The 26,937-nt window shown below is 35.3% G+C and overlaps 1 protein-coding gene across 1 annotated transcript in view; it reads left to right on the forward strand.

Moving 5' to 3' along the window:
- LOC142986483 (otoferlin-like) overlaps positions 1-26,937 on the forward strand; it is a 151,863-nt gene that overhangs the window by 116,130 nt on the left and 8,796 nt on the right. The window contains exons 9-11 of the mRNA XM_076135001.1: positions 23,357-23,513; positions 26,017-26,203; positions 26,457-26,658. Of these exons, the coding sequence (XP_075991116.1) occupies positions 23,357-23,513; positions 26,017-26,203; positions 26,457-26,658 (546 nt within the window). The remainder of the gene's footprint in view (positions 1-23,356; positions 23,514-26,016; positions 26,204-26,456; positions 26,659-26,937) is intronic.

Consider the following 26,937-nt stretch of genomic DNA (forward strand, 5'->3'; position numbering starts at 1 on the left):
TTTTGATTGAACTGTTTTTGTGATATAAATCATTTGAAATCAAAATATATGTATATGTATTGCACAATCAATTATCTCGATTGCTAAAATTTTAAAGACTTGCTATAGAATCTTCATACTGTCAAGGCTTTAAAGTAATTTATAAGACCATTCAGTTTTCATCAATTTAACTCTAAATGAATAGAAGACTTTAGTTTAAACATTGAGTATTTATTTCTACTACGATATACATGACTTAAATTTCAACATAAAATATTCCATCTTGAAAGTTCCAAACATTGCTCAAGGTCCTTCGAAAACCTTAAAATTACGTACTTCAATTTTATAAAACGATCCTCCCTTAAATATAACAAAGTTCCAAGTTATTGTGTAAATACTCAAGAACCGTACATGCGCGGTACACGATACGCGCCTCGCTAATTATTTGACGAGAAAACACAGTCCCGAAAACAAAAGATCCATACATAATGTAATAACGCACATCAATATTTGACATCGACATATGAATTTGAAACATGCCAATATAGATTGAATTCAAATAGCCTGTAACCCTGGAACACAGCTACAGAATAATATTTGTTCGATGTATTATTTTTGTCGTATTATAAAAGTCCCGGGTCCCACGGGAAGTTAAACAAACCTATGATTTGAGTGTTCACGTAATGGACATTTGTAATACGCTCGCGTGTGTATACGTTTTTTTATGTATGTATTACTCGATTTCATGAGCTATCTGAGCCCAAGAGACGCGCTGACAATACATGGGACGTTTTTCTTGTTGCTTTAGCTGTTCTCTTCTCAAATATTGAGTAGCAGTAATGCCTACTAAGTTTTTTCCGTCCGATACCTAATGATAAATGTGTTCGCAATTTTACTTACTTGTATCGAAATAGGTACGAATATTAGATTATCATAAATGTCTTTTAGGAATTGTCCCGAATAAAATGGGTAGAAATTTTGTTTATGATTTAGTATAAGCATTATTATTCAGATCACTTTTATTTTAATCAATCCAGTATATCAAAAGTGGAGTTAAACAAAATAGAAAAGGATAGAATAAAACAGTATTTGTTGACCTTGTACTAGAACGAATAGCCATTTAACTTTTAAGACACAATTCCTTGGTTAGTTCAGCTCGAAAGATTATCCGACTAAACTACATTTCATTTGGTGCTTGTTGAGTTATATTTCTTTGAACTTCAACTACTGAACTACTGATTAATCGTCTGGAAACCAATTTTCCGAGTGAAGTGTAAATGAAGATATTGAAGAAAGTTATTTTTTATTCCCGGCAGAAGGTCACTTAGAGTAAAGAGCTTTTGAGTAGAAGATGGAAACTTATTTCTACCCACTTGCTAGTTGAGGTTTCTATTTGAGATTTGCGGGAAAGATGAATTAGCAAAAAAGCATTTTATGCGCGGATAAGAGTTGATTTTTGGATGAGCATGTAAGAATCCCTTTTTGTACGTGAGTGATATACGAAAAGGACAAATAACGCAAATATGTAGATACGAGACCACTACCGTTTCGAGCAAACACACTAATATCTGAGACCGCCTTTTAAAAGACATACTGCAGGTACTAGCTCATATGACTGTAGCAATACGCTCTTTACAATAATCATTATGTTTGACAGATCGTCACATTTAGTTCAAGCTTTGCTTCTGAAAAGAAAATATAAAAGGACAATTTTGTGAAAATGTAAAAAGTAATATGCCTACTAAATCTCTAAGTAATTAAACCATGGGCCTCAAAAATAGCAGTTCTAACCAAATACCATACTTCTGTGGTTTCTCTTAGTTACAGAGTTTCATATGTGAGTAGTGTCACTTACGGTTTGTGGGCTTCTATTCTCTTCACAACTGTCTTTCAAAATGAACTACAATATGAATGAGATTTTAACACATTTTCTGTAGCGGGAAAATACGATATTTGTCAAATTTCATCTTTTAAATACATTCGTTAAATTATTTTATGATAATTATCAATTTTCGTCTGGTAGATTAATAAAACGAAATAAAACTAAACCTAGCTACAATCAAAAGACACGTGACGTAATTTCTTTGTACTGTTTTTTAAAGTTCTGACGTGATTTGCCTCTACATAATATATTATATGGAAAAGGAAAAAAATATGCTATATTTTAATTTCCAGTTTGATGTTTGAATTTATTTAAATTACCCCTTCATGTCATTATCCCTTAACTTTGTTAATATCGGATTATTTTGCAAAATTTCGTATACAAAATGTTTCATTCGGAGCGGCAGTCTGGTCTAGTATATTAGTACTAATCTTCAGGGAGTAGACGTTCCTATCTCAAGTCTAAGCAATGACCTAAGATATCGAGCAACCCTCCAAGGAATCCAGTGCTGCTGTTTTATTGATCAACAGGTTTACGGCCTGCGAGAGTATTAACTTACACTGTATAATGTATATGTACTTAGATATTAGACAAACATTTTATCTTACACCCAAATTCATAATAATATATTGAACCTAAATATGACTGCCTTTGTGGCACGATCGGTAGTGTTCGCCTGCTGATCACGAAGTCTTGGATTCGACACCCGGGGTCGGTAAAGAACGTGGTATTAAATTAGGAAACCGATACTATAGTCGTGAGAGAACTGACAGCATTTACCTACCCACAAAATCGTAAATATCATAAGTTGCCTTATAAAAGGTAAAACGACACATTTCAAGTATCCCATAATAGAGTATTTCCCAGAAAGGACTTCATTTACAAATCCGGCGCACCATCAAATCAGAGCGTGTACGAACATACATTCAGAGTGTGGGGCCACGAAAACAATGGCTTGCTAACTATAGTACAACAGGTATTACGGCCTACATTACACAAGCCAACTAATTAAAGCCCCCGAGTTCAAATAAGCCCGCCCGACAACCGAATGTTTAATTATTCATGAATTATGTGAAACAACGCACGTTTATTATTTATGTCGGATTTCATGTAGTTCGCCTAGCTTAAAATATTATTACGGCTCAAGAAAATTGTGTACTTTGCACGATTTTAATTCGTCGTGTGGTTAGTGGTCAAAGTTGTTCAAACTGCCCAGTCTTTTAACATGACTGTGACCGGGACTATCTTTTAACGTGCTCTCCGAAGCACGGAGACGCTCTGTTTAAATACCAACTTAATGGATGCGCCTATTTGTCTTCTCCTCATATCAACACACGAACAAGATAGTCCTCTAAGGTGAGATTTTAGGTAATTTTAAAAGTTTAACACTTTAAGGTCAATTTAAAATTTTAATTTTTGAGCGGTAAACATTATCTTGTCAGCAAATAAACGGAGAATAAATTAATATTAACTGACTTCATACATGATGTACTTCACCTAATTACAATCTAATCAATGATTTTGTTTCTAATTGAATATTCACGTGAAATCCATTAACTTCCAGTAAGCGCATGTAATTAATTCGGCAACAACGGTAAATACAAATGTACTTCGGTATGTAGCTAAATTATTATAGCATTTGCGTGTTAGATTTGTATACGATATTTGTTCGAGCTTGAAATATGCCTAGCCTGCAATAATGGAATAATGCAACTAGCTCATAATAATACCTGTTGAGAAATGTTACTATTGCTACTAATATAACTAGCGGACTAGCCCGACTTCACCCGAGTGTAGCACAATTTTATCCCGTTGATTCAAGGCCTGTGGGATTTTATATCCATACAAAACTTATCCCGCAAATTATCATAAATTATAATAATAATTATCCAATTCTAATTTAGTTTACTGGTTCAAAAGTTATGCGGGTTCATACATTTCGGTGATACATTTTTTATAAATGTATGTTACTCTTTCAGAAAAAAACTACTGGACGAATTTAAATAAAATTTGGTACACCGATAATAGAATTATAGATTAATAATAGATTATCACAAATTACAGTTTCTGCCCGGAAAATCTTTATTCCAGTCGCTGTCGAAGCTAGGCTGCGAAGCATAAATGCGTAAGTTTATACAAATGTGTAGTTTTGATACACTTCCATGCATGTACTACTCAATGGATTTTAGCGAAATTTGACACGGATAAAGCCGCGGGCAGAAACCGGTATTATAAATGCCGAAGTGTAGATAGTTAAGAACCTGGATTATGATGTAGTCTTCTTTACCCTAGGAAATCTTGACAAAGTCGTGAATAACGTAATATTAAGTGATTCTGAAGAAATACTTCGAAGTATTATATCATATGTTTGAAGAAGTCGATAGAACAATGGCTTCATGTTGCGCAATTATTAGAACTGAGCTTATCTAAAAGAATAAATAATATAAATAAATATAATAAACAATAATATAATAAACAATAACAATAAATTTTGTTTAAAAGAATAAACTATTTTTAGCTATGTCCAGTTTAATAAACTTGTTTGAAACTGAATCAATTCTCCGTTTATACGTCGACGCTCACAAAGCATATTTGCTGCTTTTGACAATTAGTGAGAATATTGCTTGATAAACAAAACAATATGGACAATGCTTTTGCAACAATTAAGAGTTAATTCAGAACTAAGTAATTAACTAGAATTTCTGAACAAACTTGAGTCTTACCAAGTTTTGGACACTGTGATTTTGGAATAGTCACAACATGAATACACAAATATCTTGCTATTAATTTCTTATTTCCGAGGCTCCACTCCATTTTTTTGTTAACATAACCAGGACGTAACCTATTCTATGCCCCGGGACATTATGTTAGTTTATAACCTATATGCTATTTGAGTACCAAACACAAATAATAACAAACCTCTTTCGTTTAGATTAGATGAAGGTTTGTTACAGACATTCGCATTTCATATAATTTTTGAAGGTTGTATAATTTAAAAAAAAACATTTAACAATCAATTTTCAAACGAAGTAAACGCTTTCCGAAACTAAACTAGATTGGTAAGTGGAACAATGAGTTTGTCAAAAACCGCTTTGTCGTCGGTCTATTGAAGTCTTAAAGTTCCAGACTTCATGTAGAGAATTGTGCTCGTATATCGCTCACCTAATGCAGTTTCAGTAACTCGCTTTACCAAGCTGTTGGGAATGCCGTAGTGCTGTAAAGTGATAAAGAAAGTGCAATGTAACCATCCTCAAGAGAGTATTCCGCGGGATGTTTGCGTCTACCGACTTAGTGCTTCGACAAGTTTGTAGCTACATTATTTTATTCATGACATTTTATGGGAGACTAGGTTCTTTGGTCAATATTTCGCTGTCACAGTAAAGCTACATGTTTATCGGTTAGGGTTTTAAAAACTCATTCGATACCTCGCGGGACTAACGTAACGTATCGTTAAGGAAACGTAGTCGTTTGTTTTTGTTAACGGGCTTTTTCTTAATAAGCAGAAAACTTTAATAATAAACTGATTATCGAGCTTATCCCGTTATCAGTTGACAACAAGTGTTCGTCACAGTGATGGTCACTGTTCAGAACATTGCTGCTTTGACGAAACTAGTTTATCGCTATAATCTAAAGGAGATGAGAATGTACAGCAAAGTGGCTTTTAAAAAGTTGTCAACTACAATACGTGATAGCGGACCAGTCAAGGGAAAAACACGAATTACATAGAAATATTTTTTTCTGCAAACATAACATTTATTGCTAGATACAAATAAAATTTAGATCCAATTCAATTTACAGAAAAATATTTTACCGTTTTGTTTGCACAATGTCGGTTGCCAAGATATCCTTACCGACGCACTTACCAAGTTACCTTTTCTTGAGCCGCCCGGAGGCTTGACTTAGTTCAACATGTTACCTTTACTGACAAGGGCCCTCTAAAGTGTAGACTGTCACAAATACTTTTGATTTGAGTGCGATGTTCTCTCTATGTCTTGTGACCACTGAATGCTAGTAACTTTGAGTGTCTTAGTATTTATAGGCAATGAATTGAGACGTACCTAGATACCTTTCAGCCTACTATACTTTCAATTTACAAATGCATTCTTATATTTTATACATGTAAACGCACATTGCAATTTTAAATTTGTTTTTCTGCATTTATTTAAATATAAATTTTACAGTTAAATTGCTTTTCTAGGGATTAAGTATGAATAATTCAACTTAGAGCTGCTTATGACCTGGATTTTATTGAAACATGACCACGGTTTGACGTCATAATTGCACTGTTATTTTGCCACGTGGAATAATTTATAGTGCACGCATCTCTCTTGAAGGCAACGATAGTTCATTGGACTTACCTACATTTAACATATTACATACACCTTTTTCCCAAAGGGGTAGGCAGGCCAGATCGACACCTCTTACGAACTTCCCTTGCTTTATTCACATCCATGAGTCTCGTCATACAGGACTGCCGGTAACAAGTACTGCGCACCAGACCTTTTTGTAAGACATTCACCAAAATGATTGATATATTTACTAAATTAATGTGTATTATTTACTTTATTGTTCCCATTATATATTCCCTTGAATCATGTTATAAATTGTGCTAAATTGCATATCCTAGTCTGTACTTCTGACTATAAGTATCTCACCCTCACTTATACGGGTTAAATTTGTCCTGCGAAATAACCTTTTAATTGAATACAAAAACATTCAAGACGGAAGAATAACATCGCCCACGATACCTAAAGAGTTGCCACAAACGCTTTATTTGACCTCATAATCATAAAAAGGGTTCATGAAAATAAAAGAAACGCTTAAAAATTAAATTTCAATCGAGTTAACTTTAACTCCTTCCATAACAGGGTTTTCCTGAGGGAGCACTGGTAAAAAATATCCTCGTTTAATTTAAATACTTGTGTTATTCTGCATTGCTACTGGAAGCTTCAAGGCCTTCAAGTGACCTCATCAATCACCACCAGAGTCCAAACTTCCATTTGTTTTAGGAACAAACTTTAAGAAGGACTACCCCTGTGGTCTAAGTATTCTGCTGATCACAAGGTCCTGGGTTCAATTCCTAGTTTATATAAAGTTCTATTGAGATTTTTAAATTTCTCGCAGAATCTTCTTAATGGCAGTCAGGAGTTTGATAACGTGCCCTGTAGGCAAAAGGCTTGTCAACATAAGACTAACTAATACGTAGTGAAATGTGGGCGATTTCTACTCTATTTTTCCTGCACCTTCGAGTATTACCGGCGTGACGTACTAAAAATATATATACGTTATTAGAATATCCGGATACACGTGTAATATTATTACTTCTACGTCGTGTTTAGGAAGAGTGATCGATTAAACCAACATGACCGTCGGCTCATCGGACTGGGAAAAAACAAAGCTAAAGAAATTATTTACATTTCATTAAAAACGATATGAGGAAAATATGCTACAATGTTTTTGTATTAGAAATTGCATATAGGTTTCACCACTTCTGAAAAAGTAAGGCAATTGATTGCCTCCGTGGCGCAATGGTTTGGGTCGCCACGCCGCCGCTACCATTGCCTCGGGAGGTCGTAGGTTCGATTCCCACACGGAACAATTATTTGTGCGAACCAAAATAGTTGTTTCGGGTCTGGTTGTAGTCTGTGTCCATTGGTTGTATGTTTGTAGAAGTCTGGAAAATTTGGAGTGGTCTTCTAAAAAAAATGCTAATGCCAGCTGAAATATTGAGCGCTTTTTTCATAAGCTGCGACTTTATTTATCAATTAAGTTATCCGACACTTATCTTAGAGTCTCTACCTTAAACTTACGTAAGTAAGTACTTAGTAAGTTGGGCACCACTGCCAGATGAATTATGCCGAAATGTCAATGATAAAGCTAAAAATATGTGACTCCAGTCTCAAAAGAAATCCATAGGCTTATTAACTTAAGTCCCATATTCGGACATAACAAAGCCCTCGATTATAACTTGTGCGGCTACGCAAATATGCGATTCAGTATATTAATAGACTAGGTGGAAAAGCCGTCTATGTATAGGTGAAAGATTTGGGAAAAATTTGCCTTTCGACATCGTCGCGCATAAATGTTTAAACCGAATTGTGGCGATCGGACCTGAAGCAACTACTCGATCGGCACAAGCCAAACAAGTGCAGTAATTGCTTCGAGTCGGTTTTGTTGTTCGATAAATACTGGTAAACCGAACGTGCTAACCTGAATATGTGTGTAGCAAGCCTGAAGACTCACGAAAATATAAATAATATTGTCAGAAGACCTTGCACCCACAGACCCGCTGACAAATCTTAGACTATCTTTTAAATTATAGACAATAGACCTATGTTTTTAAATTTTTGGTATTTGTTGTTATAGTGGCAACGAAAATACATCATCATTTGTGAAAATTTAACTTTTCTAGCTATAATGGTTTTTGAGATACAGTCTGGAGTCAGGCAGACAGCAGAGGCTTAGTAATAGGGTTCCGTTTTTACCTTTTAGGTACGGAACCGAATACAGCATCGATGAAAGTTTTATAGCCCGTTAGCAAATCGTATTAGTTATGCTAAGCCAACAACATTATCCCGTCAACACGTTTGATTGGGCAATTGAGCCGGCTCACTGAGTACACAATCATTATGTTGAACATGTATTAACCGATTGGCTTATTAATCGCGATACAGTTATTACGGGAGATAGCCACGGACTAATGGGTCCCGGATGAGCGAAAGCAAAGCCTTGTAGATGTTGATGTTGCTCAATATTGGTGATATGATAATGTTTTACCATAATTATGAATGCAAATACTTGTAAGGATTCAAAATATGCGTTTGTCAGCTACTCTCTCACCCAGAAATCTGATCGGATTTTGTACACATATAGTTTTAAGCCCGGATTAAGACATATATAGATAGATAAAACCTGCAGAAACTATTAATATTTTTGGGCTATATTACTATCTTATCAAACACTGCGTACCATTGTGAATCTCCATACAAAAATTCTCATAAATTGCCATGCAAATGGATCTCACACGCGATGTAAACGTTTACGATCCTTTTTTTTCGAGGTTTTCGCCAGGTTACACCGGCACTTTGTCTCAAAGCGACACATCCCTGAAAACACGTTTGCATCGTAATATGTGTACAAGCCACGTTAGTTTAAAAGCGTACATTGCCTCATATTTTACATGATGGGATAGTCCCCTGACAAACGCTAAAGCCATTGATCAATTTTTAAATATTGACGGTTCAGAGCTGGTAGAATTTCAAATTCAAAATGGTGGACGAATATCAGATAAATAAATAATCAGCAAGCGAGTCGAGGCTATCATGTATAAATAGGTACACCGATATTTGGACTGACCATGACTTTACCTGGGATGGTTTCAATACTCTACGATCTGCATGTATAAGCTTTGTGAGTTGCATTTATTGAGTCATATTAAGAAAAAACTAACTTATTTTCTAAGTTCCGACTCTACCGAGATCAATCTTCGTAAGAAGGCCGTAAAAGGAAATTCTTAGAACCGATTCGTTAAATGGTGGCTCCGATCTTGGACGCCTAATCAGGGTAAGAATTAATTAATAACGGGTAATTTATCCAACACAATTACTCACTTATATTATTAACGAGACTAATGTCTTACAATTCAGATTAGACATTTAGTTGTACTTGTACACAAATACGTCGTGCCTCTGAAAAATGGTGGTGTTTTGAGTTACCGTCACGCGAGTGGCCGCCCTCTCTCGTGTTTGTCATGAATAGGCAAACATAACAACAATAATATTTTAGAATAACAAAGGATTGCCTTATATAGGACATTGTGTAAAAGTTGTAAAATACTAAAATATAATATTAGAAAAATTATCAAGTTAGGTTAAAAAAGTTACTTAGTGGAAAATCTTCGGGGATACATGATAATTATTTGCAATTGTTTTCCAAATAGAGGCCGTCTGCGGGTTATTGACATAAATAACTTAAATTAACTACAAACTACTCAAAAGTAAGGGTTAAATAAGAGACAAAAAAATAACAATCTGAGAATACCTCCCTCGACAGAAAGTGAGTACTTATCTATTAAGTTCCAAATGTGCAGCAATGTCCGATAATTTGCTGAACTCGCGTGTTACTCTATTGTAGTATAATAATGGACTGCTCTTGGCGAACTTCGACGCTTGGTAATAGTTTCCTAAGTTGTAGCACCAAGGAGCCAAGTCTTCAATTTTGACCTTCGAATTACCAAAACTTGAACTTAATAACTTAAGTTACAGTTCTTTTAATTACTAAGTTGTTTATATTATGAATGATCCTCAAAACGCATTAAAATTACAAACTAAATCTAAACACTCAAAGGAGTTTCATTTATGTTCATAAATTATTCAGTGCATTCATTAATTAACTGTTTATTTAGTCGTCCTTTGTTTAAAATGCACTTGGAACAATGTATGTGTACGTGAATATGACACGGAATAATTTAAGTCAGTCTTTATTCCTTTAAACGACAAATGCATATTTATCAAAGTGAATTCAATGGATCGAACACAAACTTTACGAAACCACAACAGTACGCGCTCCCTCTATTCCCTCTCATTCAATTTATTTGCAAGCGTCAACCCCGTCTCACATATTTATTTTCCTCAAAGAGATACAACGTGTCTCTATTGAAGACTATAAATAAAAATGAATGGATGTCACTAAGAACGAGTTAATAGCTTTCATCGATGAGAACTGCGCTTCTATTGCTTCTCGTAATCGATTGCTCCGTTTGTTATCTACAGATGATTGCGATTTATCAAGAGCGGTGCACGACCGCTGCAATAAGAGCCATCATCCAATAGAAACGAGAAAAGATTAATTTTAAATTTCAAAAGGTACGAGGAAAGCAACACGAAGTTTTGAGGTACGAACTTCTGCTTCACGTCTTGGAATCTGAAGTTCTGTACTCTATACGAAATAAATTAAACTTCAGACATGTTTACTGAAATAGTTTTTGGAATTGAATTTACTGTTCACACTCCTTATAGGAATACAGTTTCAAATGATATACGAAATTCACAATTCGGGTTAAATTGTTTGAGTCATGAATTCACGACGCGGTTACTAAGAATAATTTATATCTTATTCTATTCTACAAGTTTAAATAAACAGACGAAATTATTATTTGTGCTTAAACTATTCAAATATAGTGAGCGTTGTTGAGATAATTGAAATCTGTTTGCGTAGGATGGCGTAGGCAACAATTTAGGTGCTAATCTACAAAATAAGAGACTTATAGTAATTTAAAAATATTAATATTTTAGAGAAAGATTCCTTCAGAGAGATTGAAAGAAACCTGTGGATAAGACGTCGGGTGTGTTTTTACTTCAAGGCGTGTGGAGTTTAGACCCATTTGTAAACTAAGATTAATAACATGCGGAGTGAAAATCTCAATTAGTGAAGCACGAGAACATTTGCCCGCGCAACTTGCTCTCATCTGCAACTTTCGAAGCAATCTCTCTAATACTCCTGGCGGGAAAATTGCGGCTTGACATCTAACAAAACTTGTATCACGGCTTGTCTTAGAAGCGAGTTTCTACAATGTTAATATTACTGTAATGAAGTTCGCTTGTGTTTGTTGTTTAACGCACAAAAAAATTTCTTCTCGTAAGTAGGTAAATAAAAGTGAAAGGATAGGTTAATTGTATAATAAATATATTATACAATTAACCTACCAAAATAACTTATTTTATTTATGATAATTGTTTAAAAACAACATTCGCACTAAGCATTGCTCTTGTTTCACGTGGATTTTACAAACATACAAACAACGGACAAAAAATACAACCATACCCGAAAATATTATTTGTGGATCGCACAAATAATATTTTTTTCCGTGTGGGAACCGAACTCGCAACCTCCCGACGCAATGGTAGTGGCATGGCGACCTCCTTAACCACTGTGCCACGGAGTGCTTAGATTCACGTAAAGGTCTTTGTCAGACATTAAATTGAATGATACTGGCTTTCTACTTTGTTGTCCTAATATTTTTATTTTATTCAATTTCGATTCCGTCTACTACAAATACTATTTCGTTATAATCCGAAATGACTGTCTGCCTCTTCGGTAATGGTTTTTATTGTTATTTTATTGTAACATTACAGTTTATCTGTTACATAATAATATTGTGACCTTTACGATAGTAAAAATGAAAACTGAAATAAAAGGACTGCTTTGAATTACAAATCGCCCAAATGCGAGTTGAACTAACGTACGAAAAAACTATTATTTATAGAACGACAAAAACTCACTTATTATATAATATGGGAGCACCAATAAATATTTTGATTTTGGTTTTTAGTATAGTATCTCATGCTAAAGCGGCAACCGAAATACATCATCTGGTAAAATTTTAACCGTCTAACTATCACGGTTGACGTACGGACAGACAGACAGCGAAGTCTCAGTAAAAGAGTCCCGTTTGTACCCTACTCCACCTATAAAAGAATATCAACGAAAGAAAAAATATTATTAAACTTGTACTCGTAAAAGTTAATCTAAAATGGCAGGCTATGTCATTTTTATCGTAAATAATATTGAAATTGTAATTATTACAGACTAGCTGACCCGCGCGACTTCGCTTGTGTCACATAAGAGAGTGGGTCAGAATTTTCCACGTCTTTGTAACAGTTTTTACTGTTACTCTGCTCCTATTGGTCGTAGCGTGATGATATAAAATATGCTTTTTTTTCCCGAAAAATATTCTCAAAATTATTTATATTTATTAATATGACGAAATCGCGCTAAGGCATATCCGCCAATAAACCAGTTGCCATGACAACGGAATTTTGTTAATTCAGTGTCATTATAATATTGATTATTCGCACCTTCGTTCGCCATCTGACTTTTCCCGGGAAATGCGTCATTTTCCCGGGGTAAAAAGTAGCCTATGTCCTTTCTCGGGTATCAAAATATCTCCATACCAAATTTCATGCAAATTGGTTCAGTAGTTTAGGCGTGATTGAGTAGCAGACAGACAGACAGACAGAGTTACTTTCGCATTTATAATATTAGTATGGATTGAAACATTTTATTAGGCAATCATTTGATACCAACAAAATAACGAATCTGTGACGTCACTGTGTCATATTTCTATATTAAAATATGTTTTTGACATTCCTTATAAAGTAGTTGATTTGACTAGTAGTCAACTACCATGTTCAAAGTTCTTTATCGTCATCATTTTATTGCCATTTAAGTACATTATATAGTGATATATCTTTATAAATATAATTATTCTGTAAGTGTGTATGTCACTAAACTTCTCTTAAACGACTGGACCGATTTTGATGTCATTTTTTGTGTGTGTTCAAGGGGATATGAGAATGGTTTAAATTTACAATTTTGTCCGCTGGACAATTTTTTTAAATTAATTTTTAATTTATTAGACAGGACAACTTCTGTCGGGTCCGCTAGTATTATTATATGTGTGTAAAGTTTTAAAAAATAATCATAATGGCTCCATAGTTATGCAAGTTTAAGTTACTTCCTACACTGCCACGTACTGTTTGCAATGTTCACTTTACAAAGCATTTTATTTTCAGCTGCAAATAGACTCTCAAATGACATCTGTGATTCACCCACGCTCGGAGGGAGAGAAAAGAAAGTTTTATTCACGTATTCAACCCCATTTTATGATGAGAATATGCACTTAAGTCTTAAATTACCTTTCGCCTTTTCAGTACATTTTCTTCGTGTCACATTACAATTATTACTTACATTTACTAGAATTTAAATAACTTTATGAATCTAAAGCTGCAAAAAGTAATAGTTCTTATCAAATGGAAAAAATATATTTTACCAAACGAAAACGAATACGATTATTTACGTATGAACGAATAGTTTTGTGAATCCAGACAGTGTAGATCCGAAAATTATCTTTCATCAACACTTAATTAAGTAAAATTACTACAAAATTTCGGAACAATTTTTAATGCAAGCAAAAGTTTTACTCTAGGCAAAAATATTTTTTGTTTTCAATAATTAAAAAGAAATAAATTTATTACGTAAAATTAATTCTCACGATATATATTTTTCATGCCATTGATTCAAAACTGTTTTGCTTCTCTTTTAAAACTTAATCATTTTGTATAGACTTTTACCCATATCCCCACTGTCAACGTGATCTTTAAGAAATTTTGCACAAAATCAAAAATTTGCATGTATCTTTTAATTTTAAATTGGCACTTACACACACATCAATATGTTCACGCAATTTCAGAACATCCAGAGGACGGATGAGTGGGACGTCGACTTGCCTTATTTCGGTGATGAGTATTCATTTTGAAAAGCTTTGTGTCATGTGATATCCGCCATATTGTGTTAGCTGTAGACTGTAGAACATAGTTTTTTGTAGGCAGAGGTAGCCTAGATCAGCTTGAGAAAAATTAAAATAGATAAAAGATAAAACTGTGTTATAATTTTGAAAACGGCTAATAGACATATCGGTACGTAAATAGCCTACTGCTTTGTAATTCGTAAGTATCTTTTTTAACTTATGTCGTGACGCTGCAGGTCATATTAGCCATTAGTGTTAATGTCAACCTATTTTTCGTTTGAGTCAACTACATTAAATGCCCTATCTTATATTAAAATTTGAACTCTCATTGCATTCATTTATCAAACAACTAAAAGTCTAGAAGTATTATAGGTCTCAAAAAACAGCCGCATTATAAACGCATTTATTAGACTAATGATTTAGGTACAACAGGAGCTATGACTCCAGGCCACAAAATGAACATTTTCTAGGTAAGTTCATGCTTATATGATTCAGCAATAGTTGAACCACTTTAATATATTAGCTTACAGCTTTTTCAATAATTAATACGCGCTACTTGCTCATGGTAAAAGTAATGGTGCGGTTACCTTCATAGGGATTCCAATTCTATGAAAACAAACAAAAACGATTCTACGGCACGGATCACGGTCGACTCAAGATATAAATAATATATTTCATCGAAAAAACGTAACGTAGAGAGGAAGTCAACGCGTCTAATCCGTCATGTAATCCCCTTGCCGCAAGCACGTCAAAGCGGTCTCCGAAACTAAGTTGGTTGACTGTAAGCAGCAGGCGACCTGACTTAACTCGGCTAAGTGGTAAGATTAGCTCGACTAATGATACCCGCTCTTTGCTCACCGGTTACGGCAGTTACTAGGTCACCTTTGTGTGCCTGTGTGCTCCTCCAGGGCCACAAGTGACGAACATTCCACAACACTTATCTTGCAAATGCGAAACGTTGCTCCCAATATTACGCTGAGCGCTTACCTATACAGATGTCATTAAATCAACTGTGTGACAGTAATGTAATTTATTTATTAATCGCTGGCGAATATTGTGTGTGATGCTTTGCAATGCGATGTTTTGTCACGTTACAAATGACCTACTTTTAACTACCTTTTGTATCGATAACCGATGGAAAGTTATTTCAATTTTGACGTCAACAGCCGCGGCTATGAATTGTTGAATGTTATCGACGAAAAGTAACCGGAATATTGCTTTTTGTGACGTGTTCATTACAGTTGACAAGGAAATAACCAATATGCAGTTTGTACGCCGGTGGCGGTGTCGTTCGCTAAATTAAACAATGGTTTAACCGAGTTAGGCTTTCGGGATGTTCGCGGATGACAACGCGTCGTCAAATAGTAAATTGGAAAGGCAGATCGCCGCGCCACCGCGCCGCGGGTAGATTGGTAAAAATCGACAATAACTGGCCGCGTGTTACTTGAAAATGTTTTCACATTTTCCTTCAGTTTCCTTTTAAAATATTTGTTTTCAACTACACACAATTTCGTATTTAAAGAATGATAAACAAGAATTAAAACTAAAAATTCTAAAGAGCTTTTACAATAGGTAATTATACAGTGTGAGTTTGAAACAGACTAGGATTAACTAAGCGGATTCATGTTATTATGAAAATTATTTACATTATACCCATTTAAAAACACAAAACACTGCAATAGAATAAGTTCCTTCGTGATTACTAGATACATGTGTTCCCTTCGCAGAGGATTAGGTTACAGTTTTTACAAAATATACTTGTATAGCTTAATGTAGCTACTCAAATTCAAGAAGCATTTATTTTAGGACCACCGTCTTCCCTCACCGCCGTCGGCATTTCTCAGGCCACCGTCAACCCCTCACTTTGTACGTGGTTACTGCGAACAGAACACTTAATTAATTATATTAAAATGCACTTAGGTAACGCGATGCTCGAAGAAATTTAATTAAAGTCCACTCACAGCCTTTCAACATAGAGCTTGTGGTGAAAAAACTTGTGTTCTAAGAAACTACAAATTTAAAATGGGCTCTGAAAAGCACTATAGAGTGAAATAACAAGATGAAAGTAATTTCTTTAAACTTTGGTTAAACATCAACAAAACACGTTTCTTAAAAGACAATTTCCATTGTGCAATATTTAAAAAATGAACTGTACTGTTTAAAATGCAAAGTTGTAAACAATTATCAATGCATCAAATTTTTATTTTCGTGCCTAAATATCGTGTGGAGTCGATACATAGACACTCAGTTTTTGGACAGGCAAAAATATCAATGAAAGCAAACCCGCATTCCATCTGTGTACAAACACTATCAAAACCCTTTGAGGTTTCAATCACTTTCAGCTTAAAACCTTGTCACGTTCGTAGCAGACGGTACATCTGCCATCGTTTTGATGGTCTTTACTACCAGTACCAACCATGCATATGAAGTTTTCATTCTCACTGATTAAAACCGATATTCGTTTGTCTGGTTTACTTAAGTACGTGGTTTGTATTGATGTTCTATATGACAATACGGAGTGTTGTATTTTTTCTTTTTTAAAATTCCAAAACCGTTCTACTGCTAGGCAAGGGTCTCCTCCCAGGCGAAGGAGGGATTAGGGCTTGAGTCCACCTCGATGGCCAACCGCGGGTTGGGGACTTTGCATGCCGTTAAGAAAAGTGTTAAATTTTTGGCATTCGAAGTTCCATCACGATGTTTTCCTTCACCGTTAGAGCAAGTGATAATCATTAGAAATGATTATACATACGCTTCGAAAAATCATTGGTGTGTTGTCTCGGTATCGAACTGTCGACCACTTGCGTGGAAGGTGCCAACTTATACCACTCGGCTATCACTGCTTTGTATTTCATGAAATAAAATATTTTTGCTCCATTCGCTAACTGACAAAGGGACTGTCGAGTGCCCCTGGTTTCGTTTAAAGTACTTTTACAACAGTTTTATTTATTTTACCAAACGACAACGTAACTAAATTTTATACCGAATTCCCAACTAGCAATTTTCCAGTGGTTAAATAACGCAGATACACGTTTTTTGAAAGTGAACATGAAATACGTTTAACGAGGTTATCGTTGCACGAGAGGCTAAAAAAATATACGGATTTTTTACTAGTGTGTGCTAAAAAATGGGGTGATTTTAATTTACGAAAATTTTATTTTGAATAACCGAGTCTATACAACATATTTCGGGTAACATTGCCTAAAATATAAAGCTATCGTTCTTTTTATTCCCTTGAGAGGTTACATAAACACAGCCTTCATCGTAATTTATAGCGATGGCTGTAAATAGTACGTGGCCGGAACACGTTAAGAGGGAATCTACTACTAACTGTTAATAAAGTTGATTTAGACAGGCACTCCTCGTGAGGAAGCTTGAAGAATATTCATAATTTGTGGCAAATAGGCACTCTAAAATAATACTTATTGTAGTGAACGGCATCTCTTAGGAAAAGTAATAATAATATCTATACTTATAATAAATCATAGAGGTCAATTCTGTACATTGAATATATTTAAAAAAAAAACCAATGGGGGATGTTTAGTAACGGATACTGATACCGAATCTGCAATTTATAATTTTCTTTTCTGTCTGTCTGTCTGTCTGTCTGTCCTCCGTCTGTATGTCGCTATCACGTAAAAACTACCGAATACAATGCACTGAATTTTGGTATATGCATAGAATAAGTAGTGGAGCAACTTCTAGGATACTTTTTATAGCAAAAAATTTCAAAGATTTTTAGAAAATTGAAAAAAATACGTAGTTAGAAATCGTTTGAACCTGCGTTTCCCTATAGAGACCATAGATGGCGTTGCAATCCATTTCACAATATTCGCATAAAGTTAACGCAGCGCTTGCCGTGTCGATACCTGTTGTTCGCATCAACCAATAGATGGCGTTTTAGTTCGCAACAAAGCATGTTTTTTCTAATTAATTTATTTTGATGGCTTTATTGTAAAAAAAAATACCTTTGAAACATGCTATACATTTATAGGTTTTTCAAACATAAATGTTGTATGATATATTACACAAAAATTTTGGTTCACGTGGGTCCGGTGCGGTCGGGATATCCTAGATGGCCAACAGAGTAATTTCGTTTGTTGTCGTTGTTCGCCGCAACTAACAGATGGCGTTGTTGTTCGAAACACGTCATAACCAAATTAATTGGTTGCATTAAAATAAGGAAATAAATTGGATAGCTATGAAACAGACTATGTGGTAAGTTTTAAAAAATAAACAACGGATGATATATAAAAAATAATTACGGGTTACGCGGTTTCGGACGTATCATCGCAAGTATACAATGACATTATTACGCGTGTGAAGAGCTCCGGCGCAGATAGGTCTGTCTGTACCTATAATAATATTCTGAATCCAGACGGGTAAGCAATGGTCAGTCTATAATAAGGTATTATATTTTATACTGTAAACTGGTACGGATACAGACAAGAGCGGAAAAGAAGGTAACCACAGGAAATCAGGCCAGCCTGAGCCTGTGTCACATTGTGTGCCCTTCGGGTCCCTTTCGTAAATAACCATTAGATGACAAAAGAGTTGTTAGCATATTTATGTGTAGGTGTATCGAGTGCTTCGCAATTCGCAAACGAATAAGCAACAGTACGAAATTCACGCGAGCGGAGCCGCACGGGTCAGCTAGTTTAAAATAAATATACAATATAAAAGTAACATTTAAAAAAGCGGTTAATTAGTATTTATTTAGAATAAGCTTAAACCAAACGTACGTACATAACATTATGCCTGTTATATTCTCAAAGGTGTAGGCAGAGGAGTATAAAATACACCGCATTTCGCCGACACAATTTCCACTTTACAATTTTAAAGTAAAGCAAAATAACGAAGTTGAAAAACCTTGTTCTCTCTATTACTTTACCGTGGTTTACTATAAGTCACGGATTGTTGAGCTTTCAAGACGAGGCTGATTCTCTTGAAGCCGCCGATCTGCTTGAGGACGCTCTTACTTACACTTTATTATATCGTTACTGAAGCTTTCAATAAAGAAAACTGAAACGATGAAGCCTTAGTAAACTAAGTATAATGCTTTCAATAAACTATCTCCTTCAACGATACTTTTTCCGTAAAACATTAAAAAATCTGAAATAGATAGTAAATGGAAATATAAAAAAAATATGTTCTGCCTGCCATATTAGGATTTAAACGTATCTGCGAGCTAACGACGTATCTTAATTGACAACTAGTGTACTTCAAATTTATTGATGGTCACTATTAAATTTTTAGCTGTTTTGACGTAATGTGTTAATCACAATACATGGTACTTTCAAACAGTTGTCAACTGAGATACTTGATAGCTCGGCCGGTTCTCTAATAAAAAGTAAATAAACGAAACGTTTAGGTACTTATAAATAAACAGTATGTAGATTATGCCTAAGTTTCGAACACCCTCGTTCGTGAAGTATCGCTATTCCGATAGCTTGTAACAACTCTAGGCGCTTGATAAACACGATAAACTTGTGATCAACTTAAACAATGTGTAAGTAAATTAAGTGATTCTCATAAGCGTGTGAAACAGTAAATAGTTTACGGACATTTTAGTACGCGAACGCGGAATTTACAAGATTCGCGATATACTTACTCTTAGTTACAATATTAACCTGGTTTAAGTTTTGATACACTCATAGCTAGTTGTGCTCACCTATTGGTAAAAGATGGGCGGGTTAGGGTTCCCAAGTGTGGATATTCTAATCATGGGTGGCCATGTAGAAGTTTTGTGAACGGAGCAGAGATAATGAGACATTTATTTTTATGCCTAGGTCACAAATTATCCACCCAATGCGTGTATCAATATCTGTGAAAGAAATTATAAACCAAACCTAGGCATATTTTCAATCTGTTATTTGTAACTTTAGAAAAATCAGTACCTACAACAATCCTATTCTAAAAAAAAACGGAAAATATCGGACTATTATACTATTGTCAAACGGCAATCATGAAAGCTAGGCCATTGTGTTCTAGAGCAAACTCAAGCGTAGTGCCTGCATCGAAAGCCACAACATCTCGGTCTCGTTATTGTACAACATTCAGACTCCTTAGTACGTTTGAGTCTTAGTCGCGCTTTGTATTGTACGCTGTAATGTGACGTCATTATACTGCATTTGTGCCGATGGAAACTGTAACATCTTGTGGTGGCTATTACTAAGTATTTGAGATTTTTACAACTGGTATAAGTCGACCACTTACACCAATTGCCGAAACGCTCAGATCTGTTTCTAGGGTCATTAGTGATAGGGTAAATATGGGACCCTATTACTAAGACTTCACTGTCTGTCGGTCTATCTGTGAGGCTGTATCTCATAAACTTTGATAGTCAGAGATTTCAAATTTTCACAGATACACAGCTACACCCAAAACACGCATCTAATATGTAAATAACTCTAATATCGTTCATCGGGTTTTAAAGCCATAGGACTTATATAACACTTTAAAATTTTAGACCTGGTTTAAAACGGCTATCTGACTAAAACCAGCAATAGAAAGATCCATATTTAGCAAGTATAGCAATAACAGTACACGTCGGTATTGTTGGTAACGTTTGTTTATCTCGACCAAACTTGCGCCAGTGATCCCGCGGGGGGCGTCACATAACATCCGACGTACAACAACAAACACCTACTTGTGACGTCATCTTACAACTAACACACCATTCAGTGCTATCTTTGCTTTTATTTTTAAACTTTGACACTTTATTTTGGACAATACGCCAAAGAAATGAGAAAAGATTGGATGGATTTTATAATAAGGTAATAAAGTCATTGTTAGTTCTAGGTTAATAGGTCTTGCAAGTCTAGCATTAGGCACCTTTACACACACACTCTATCGCACGTTCTTAGGAGCGTGCAGGATAACGCGCGGGAAAGTAGCGATATTCTTCGCTCGCAATTTTCTTCATGGGCTTGACAGATGAATTCTTCCTTTCCCTTGCACGCGAGCTCTTTCACGAGCAATTGTTGTTTAATGCGCGTTAGAGTGAGCGTTAAAGGTGGCTAATAGCATAGCAAATAAGAGTGAAAATAATCAAAGTTTTATTTCGTTTTAAACATTTATAAAAATCTGTAAAGCCTTTAAAAATAACACGTAACTTTAGCATTTTTAACATTTTGCTTTTAGCAGCAACTAAATAATGCGTTAAAACTACGAGTACTAATCCGATTTAAAAAATATACAAAAATGTTGCAGTGAAATAGCAAATGTACGAGTAAAGTAAAAATAAAACATGGGGAATAAAATACTAACCGTCATTGGAAATCCACATCCCTCGCGATATATTAACAAGATATCATTTACTGAAAATGGAACATCGTAGGTACCAGTCCGTTCTAAAATTTCCCATTTTCTTGGAACACGAGTAATTTGATTCATAACCCAACGTGTAGGGAAGAATTGGGTTCTCTTTCTCAACCACTTTATAAACAGATCAGTTACTGATTGCTTGGTACGGAGATGTATTGAGAGCAATAACTTTGTTGTTTTGAAAATATTTTTATATTTTAAATTGAAAGCGTGGGAAGCTGCTAAGAAAAATGCGCTAGATTTAGCATTATTCCTTGCTTATTGAAGTTATTTATAAACTTTATTCTTCTTCGGAGAAAAACACTAAGAAGGAGATTTCTTTATTATTAGAATATTATCTTTCAATAAAGTTTCTAAACATGCAAATCACGTATACAAAAATCGGATCGAACGAAAACATCTGTCTGAAGATCTGCCAAAACTATTTTTCGTGTTAGAATTGAACCAGTAGGTATCATGTGAGCTGATAAGGATGTTGTACCTTAATTATATTTTATTAAAAATAGAGACATTTCTTACATTCTAACTGACGATAAATCTAGAACATTTTCAAATTAAAATCACATGATTTGGGATTATAATATCTGCATGCATTTCACAAACAGGCCACAAACAATTTGCTAATACATATTTGAAGATGTAAATTAAATCGTCAACAATCTATATTTTATGAGATGTAAATCCTATAAGTGCTTCAGATATTGACATAGTTTTAGTAATATGTACGGTATTGCGTACACACATTACTTAGGCAATCAAATTTAGTAAGCACAACATCAAGGCAAATGACGTCACAACTGCGCATTACCTTCAGCCGATTGTTTACACGATGATTTAATTTAACGGGATATGTAGAATCGTTTCCATTTGTGTTCTATTTTTAGTTAGTATTGTAGTAGAAATAGTGAACTAGCTCATTGCTGCGGCTTCGCGTTTGTCTAGTCTAGTTTACATGCCTTTGTCATACCAACTAAATAAAATATTTTCTAAGGTAAATTTGGTTATCCTTTGTCTTACTAAATAGAACAAAGAAGACGGAAAAACTAACCATCCATTCTTAAATGAGAAAGGAATTTCTTTAACCTAATCTTTTCCCTAAATAGGTATCTTCAGGTACACCAACGCCAAGATATTTTATAAAGTTGTAGCAGAAAATACAATTTCAAAAATATTTATATAGGATTAAATTTTCTAAAAGCGTTGGTACAGGGCTATACATTCGGTTGTGCAACGATGCGATACACTCAACAACATTCTTTGAACAGGAGAACAAGCTAGCTCGCTATGAATTTTGGAATTTGAGTCAAGATTGCGTCCAGCATGTATAGCGTCTAGAATAACGTTTTGACTTAACTAGCTAAAGGGAAAAGAATAAATAAAGTAACGCGGTCTTACCTAGAAAACGAAATACATATCAACGTATGTTTTTGTTTTGTATTCTATTATATAGGTAATATTAAATGTCGAAAGCGTCTTTATGTTATAAAACCTGAAAAATCGATTATGTCCAATATATTTTTTTCAAAAACTACCGAGTCTCTACCTCGACCGAATTTCGGAACAACAACAAAAAGCGGCTTAGGGTTGCGTTTGAGATTTTCTCTCGATCCTTCGGAATATTCCATTAGAACGAACGCTTGCACTAATATCGTTACTAGTTCAAATTAATCCGTAGCTCAGACATATTTCAATTGCAAATTGAAGCCGGTGACACTAACTGCAGTTGGATGTTCCTTGATAGTTCGAACTGATTTATATGCGAAATGCATTAGAATGTGGTGCATATGCAAATAGCATTAGCTGATAAGGGTTTAGCTGGAAAGTTTCAAGTAGTTCGTGTATTAATGGATTTGTTTTGTTCACAGATCGCCAGTTCTTTCACAAGTGGGCGCTGCTCACTGACCCCGATGATGTGGCGGCTGGCGCTAAAGGCTACTTAAAGTGCGATATCAGTGTCATCGGCAAAGGTGACACCGTGAAGATTCCTCCTAAGAGTGAGAAGGATGAAGATGATATTGAAGCGTAAGTATTTATTATAATAAGACAAAACTGTTACTTTATAGAGTGAAACATTAATAATACTTTTTGTTCAGAAAAGTCAGTTTTAGGACATTGATTTATCTTTTAATTTTTGAAGATATCCTTGATTGGGTCGTTTTGCTGGGAGATTGTTAACAGTTAGTGTCAACGTATTAGAAAGTGGTAACACTTTAATTAAATCGAGAAGTAATTTAAACAACATTTTCCTCTATCCTTTTGTAAATTCTAGCTAGCTTATATCCCACTCATAATGTAGACAGTGTACCTATATTAAAGAGACGCGTGAGTTTTATTGAGTTGTACCTACTTTAAACTATCAATAGGTCGTAATTGGGCTTCACGTGTATTCTAGAGTAATGACGTCACAAGGCTATTTGAGAACATCCTTTAGAGTCAAACCAGTAAAGAATGTAAATTTAATCCATTGCTTACGTTAGTCTAGGCGGATCTCCCGGGAGATTTAGGCCTTGAGGCTACAACACTGGCCAAGTACAGGTTAGGGAATTTATATTTCTTTAAGAACTGTTGAAGAAGGCTTGCAAGGTTCCGTCACGATGATACTTGATATCGATGCACTCGATAATAATTATCATACTAATATTATAAAGCTGAAGAGTTTGTTTGTTTGTTTGACCGCGCTAATCTCAGGAACTACAGGTCCGATTTGAAAAATTCTTTCAGTGTTAGATAGCCCATTTATCGTGGAAGGCTATAGGCTATATATCATCACGCTACGACCAATGGGAGCAGAGCAGCAGTAAAAAATGTTACAAAAACGGAGAAAATTTTGACCCATTCTCTCTTATGTGACGCAAGCGAAGTTGCGCGGGTCAGTTAGTAAGTAATATTTAGGAATTAAGTTCGTATCGGCCATTTTTTGACTCATTTTCTTTTAACGGTTTAATGCCGCATCATTTTTTAGATTATTACGTCAAAATGATCTATCGTTGACTGATTTTAGTAGGTTTTGCTATCCATCAACGTGTTATAGAAAACCACAATTAGTAAAGTCATTGCTTGCCAGTTTATTGTCATGAATAAGGTGTTGTAGTCGAAGGTAAATGCTCATCATCATCAAACCCCTCGACTTATAAACACTGCCCCTACTGAAAATTTGCCGGTTTATTCGACGACCGCCTCATAAGGCGCATTTGACAATAACCGTCAACAGAATTTATGATGCGGAACATTGAAGTGAACAAGTATGTTACAATACCGCTTCACAATTGCCTCGTAACACAGAATAACCTACAATCTTGAGTCTCTTAAAGCTTTTATGCGGTAGAACCGCTTTTGTTAAGAAACTATAACTGATACGTCAATAATTCAGGCCTTCATAACTTTATTACGGATTTTTAGAACAATGTAGAAGTAGTGACTGTGGTTTGGATTAAATTCCCAGCTTTTCCTTATATTAAGATTTTTTTGGTAGTAACCGAATGAACGATGCAAAGGTAAATACAATATTTCATAGAATATAGCTAAGACTGTCTCAAAAAAAATGTTCATCTTTGATTGTTTTTATAAGAATCAACTTACAACCTGCCTGAAACAATTGTTGCATTCAATTAACTGAAAAGTTCACGAAATTCAAGAGCAGATGAATATTTGCGTTGTGGGACTGGTTCTATTGACATCTTTGCGCAAACTGTTAGTAATTCGACGAGACAACTCAAACAATTTGCTTCGGTGTCAAAGTTTATACGACCGTTCAGTAGACGGCACCAGACGACACTTGTTGCACACGCTCTGTGGACGCAACTACTTTTTTATTTGTTCCTCCCACAGGCCAAAAGATTAATTAAACACTTCGAAAGATCCATTTTCCGTTTACGTTCTCTCACCTCCAGTTTTACGCGAATACTTTCGCAACCGTATGATTATGAACAAAGTTATGCAGGATAATAAAGGTTTAAGATATTCGTAGGGTTTATTCGTGTTAGTCCAAAGCCCGCCCCTGGGGAGCTCCGGACGGAAAACAATTTCACTCTTATTTCACCGCATTCGGGTCAGCGTTATGATTTTCTCTATGTATTATTCATTTATTATTTATGCGAGGGTTCAAGTTCAGAACTTATATAATGAAAGTTATGTTTGCTGGCTAACGCAGTTAGTTTGACAGTCGATGACGTCACGTTCACCTTTAATATCTGTCATTTCCTACATCAATTTGCTGAGGGGTGGTTAGATCGAATCAATGTAAGTAAGCTGTAACTTGATTACGAAGTGTATGAGGAAAATCAGTTTTCATATTTTTAATAGAAATTTCTTTCTTAAAGGAAGTTCTAGGCGTCTTATTTAAAAATAACGAATTGCTTAGTAACAGGGAATCTATAGAAAGTTCAGAAATTTTATCGGAATTTTTATTGGACATACCCATCGTGATACAGCATGGAATACAGGACAGATAAAAAGTGTGACTAGTCTCTTGAGCTTATATTGTCTCTTTCAATCACGATCTTCTAACAAGTAATACTTTGTCTAGAAACTTGCTGCTCCCGGATGGGGTGCCGATTGAGCGCCAACGCGCCAAGTTCATCGTGAAGATCCACAAGGCTGACGGCCTGCCAAAGATGAACTACTCTCTGATCGCCAACATGAAGCGAGCCTTCACCGGAGAGAAGCAGGACCTCGTGGACCCGTACGTCCAAGTGTGCTTTGCCGGAATGACTGTAAGTACACTAATCACTTCCCGTAAATAATAACAATTTATTTTTTGAAAAACAGTGTAACTGTCTATAGCAAAAGTATTTTACGTCTTTTCGTGAATTTAAAAATCACAACTTTTTCACTTATCGGTGAGATATCAAATTTATGGAACAGAACACCTTTTACCAACTCAATTCCGATACCTGACATGATAATGAGCACACCTTAGATAAAGCATTGAATGCTCAGAGAACTGACACCACTTTTAACTTACAGGGCAGCACATCGGTGCGCAAGAACGCTTACAACCCTGTCTGGAACGAACAGATAGTGTTCACGGAGATGTTCCCGCCGCTCTGCCAGCGCATCAAGATACAACTGCGGGACAGTGACCCTGTCCAACCTAACATTATCGGGACACACTTCATTGATCTCAAGTCTATTTCGAACGATGGCGAAAGAGGTAAAGGAGGTGCAGGTAAGTTACTACTGTGGGGCCAGAAGATAAGACAATGTGCTGTGTTTTGTTTACTCCATTGTGCAGTAGTAACTTACGTCCGCACGAGTATGTCGGTGTCTAGTGCCTACATTATACTATGACGTCATTGCTAACAATAGTAGGGCTAATATTCCCCAAATCCCTTAGTTTATAACCAAGCAATGTTTTATGTGAAGATAGTCATAAATGCTTCTATGCTACATTGCATGTGGCTGATTGTTTAAAGTTGGCTCTTCGCTACATTATAATTACGTTACA

This window comes from Anticarsia gemmatalis, chromosome Z (genome assembly GCF_050436995.1).
Source record: "Anticarsia gemmatalis isolate Benzon Research Colony breed Stoneville strain chromosome Z, ilAntGemm2 primary, whole genome shotgun sequence".
NCBI lineage: Eukaryota > Metazoa > Arthropoda > Insecta > Lepidoptera > Erebidae > Anticarsia > Anticarsia gemmatalis.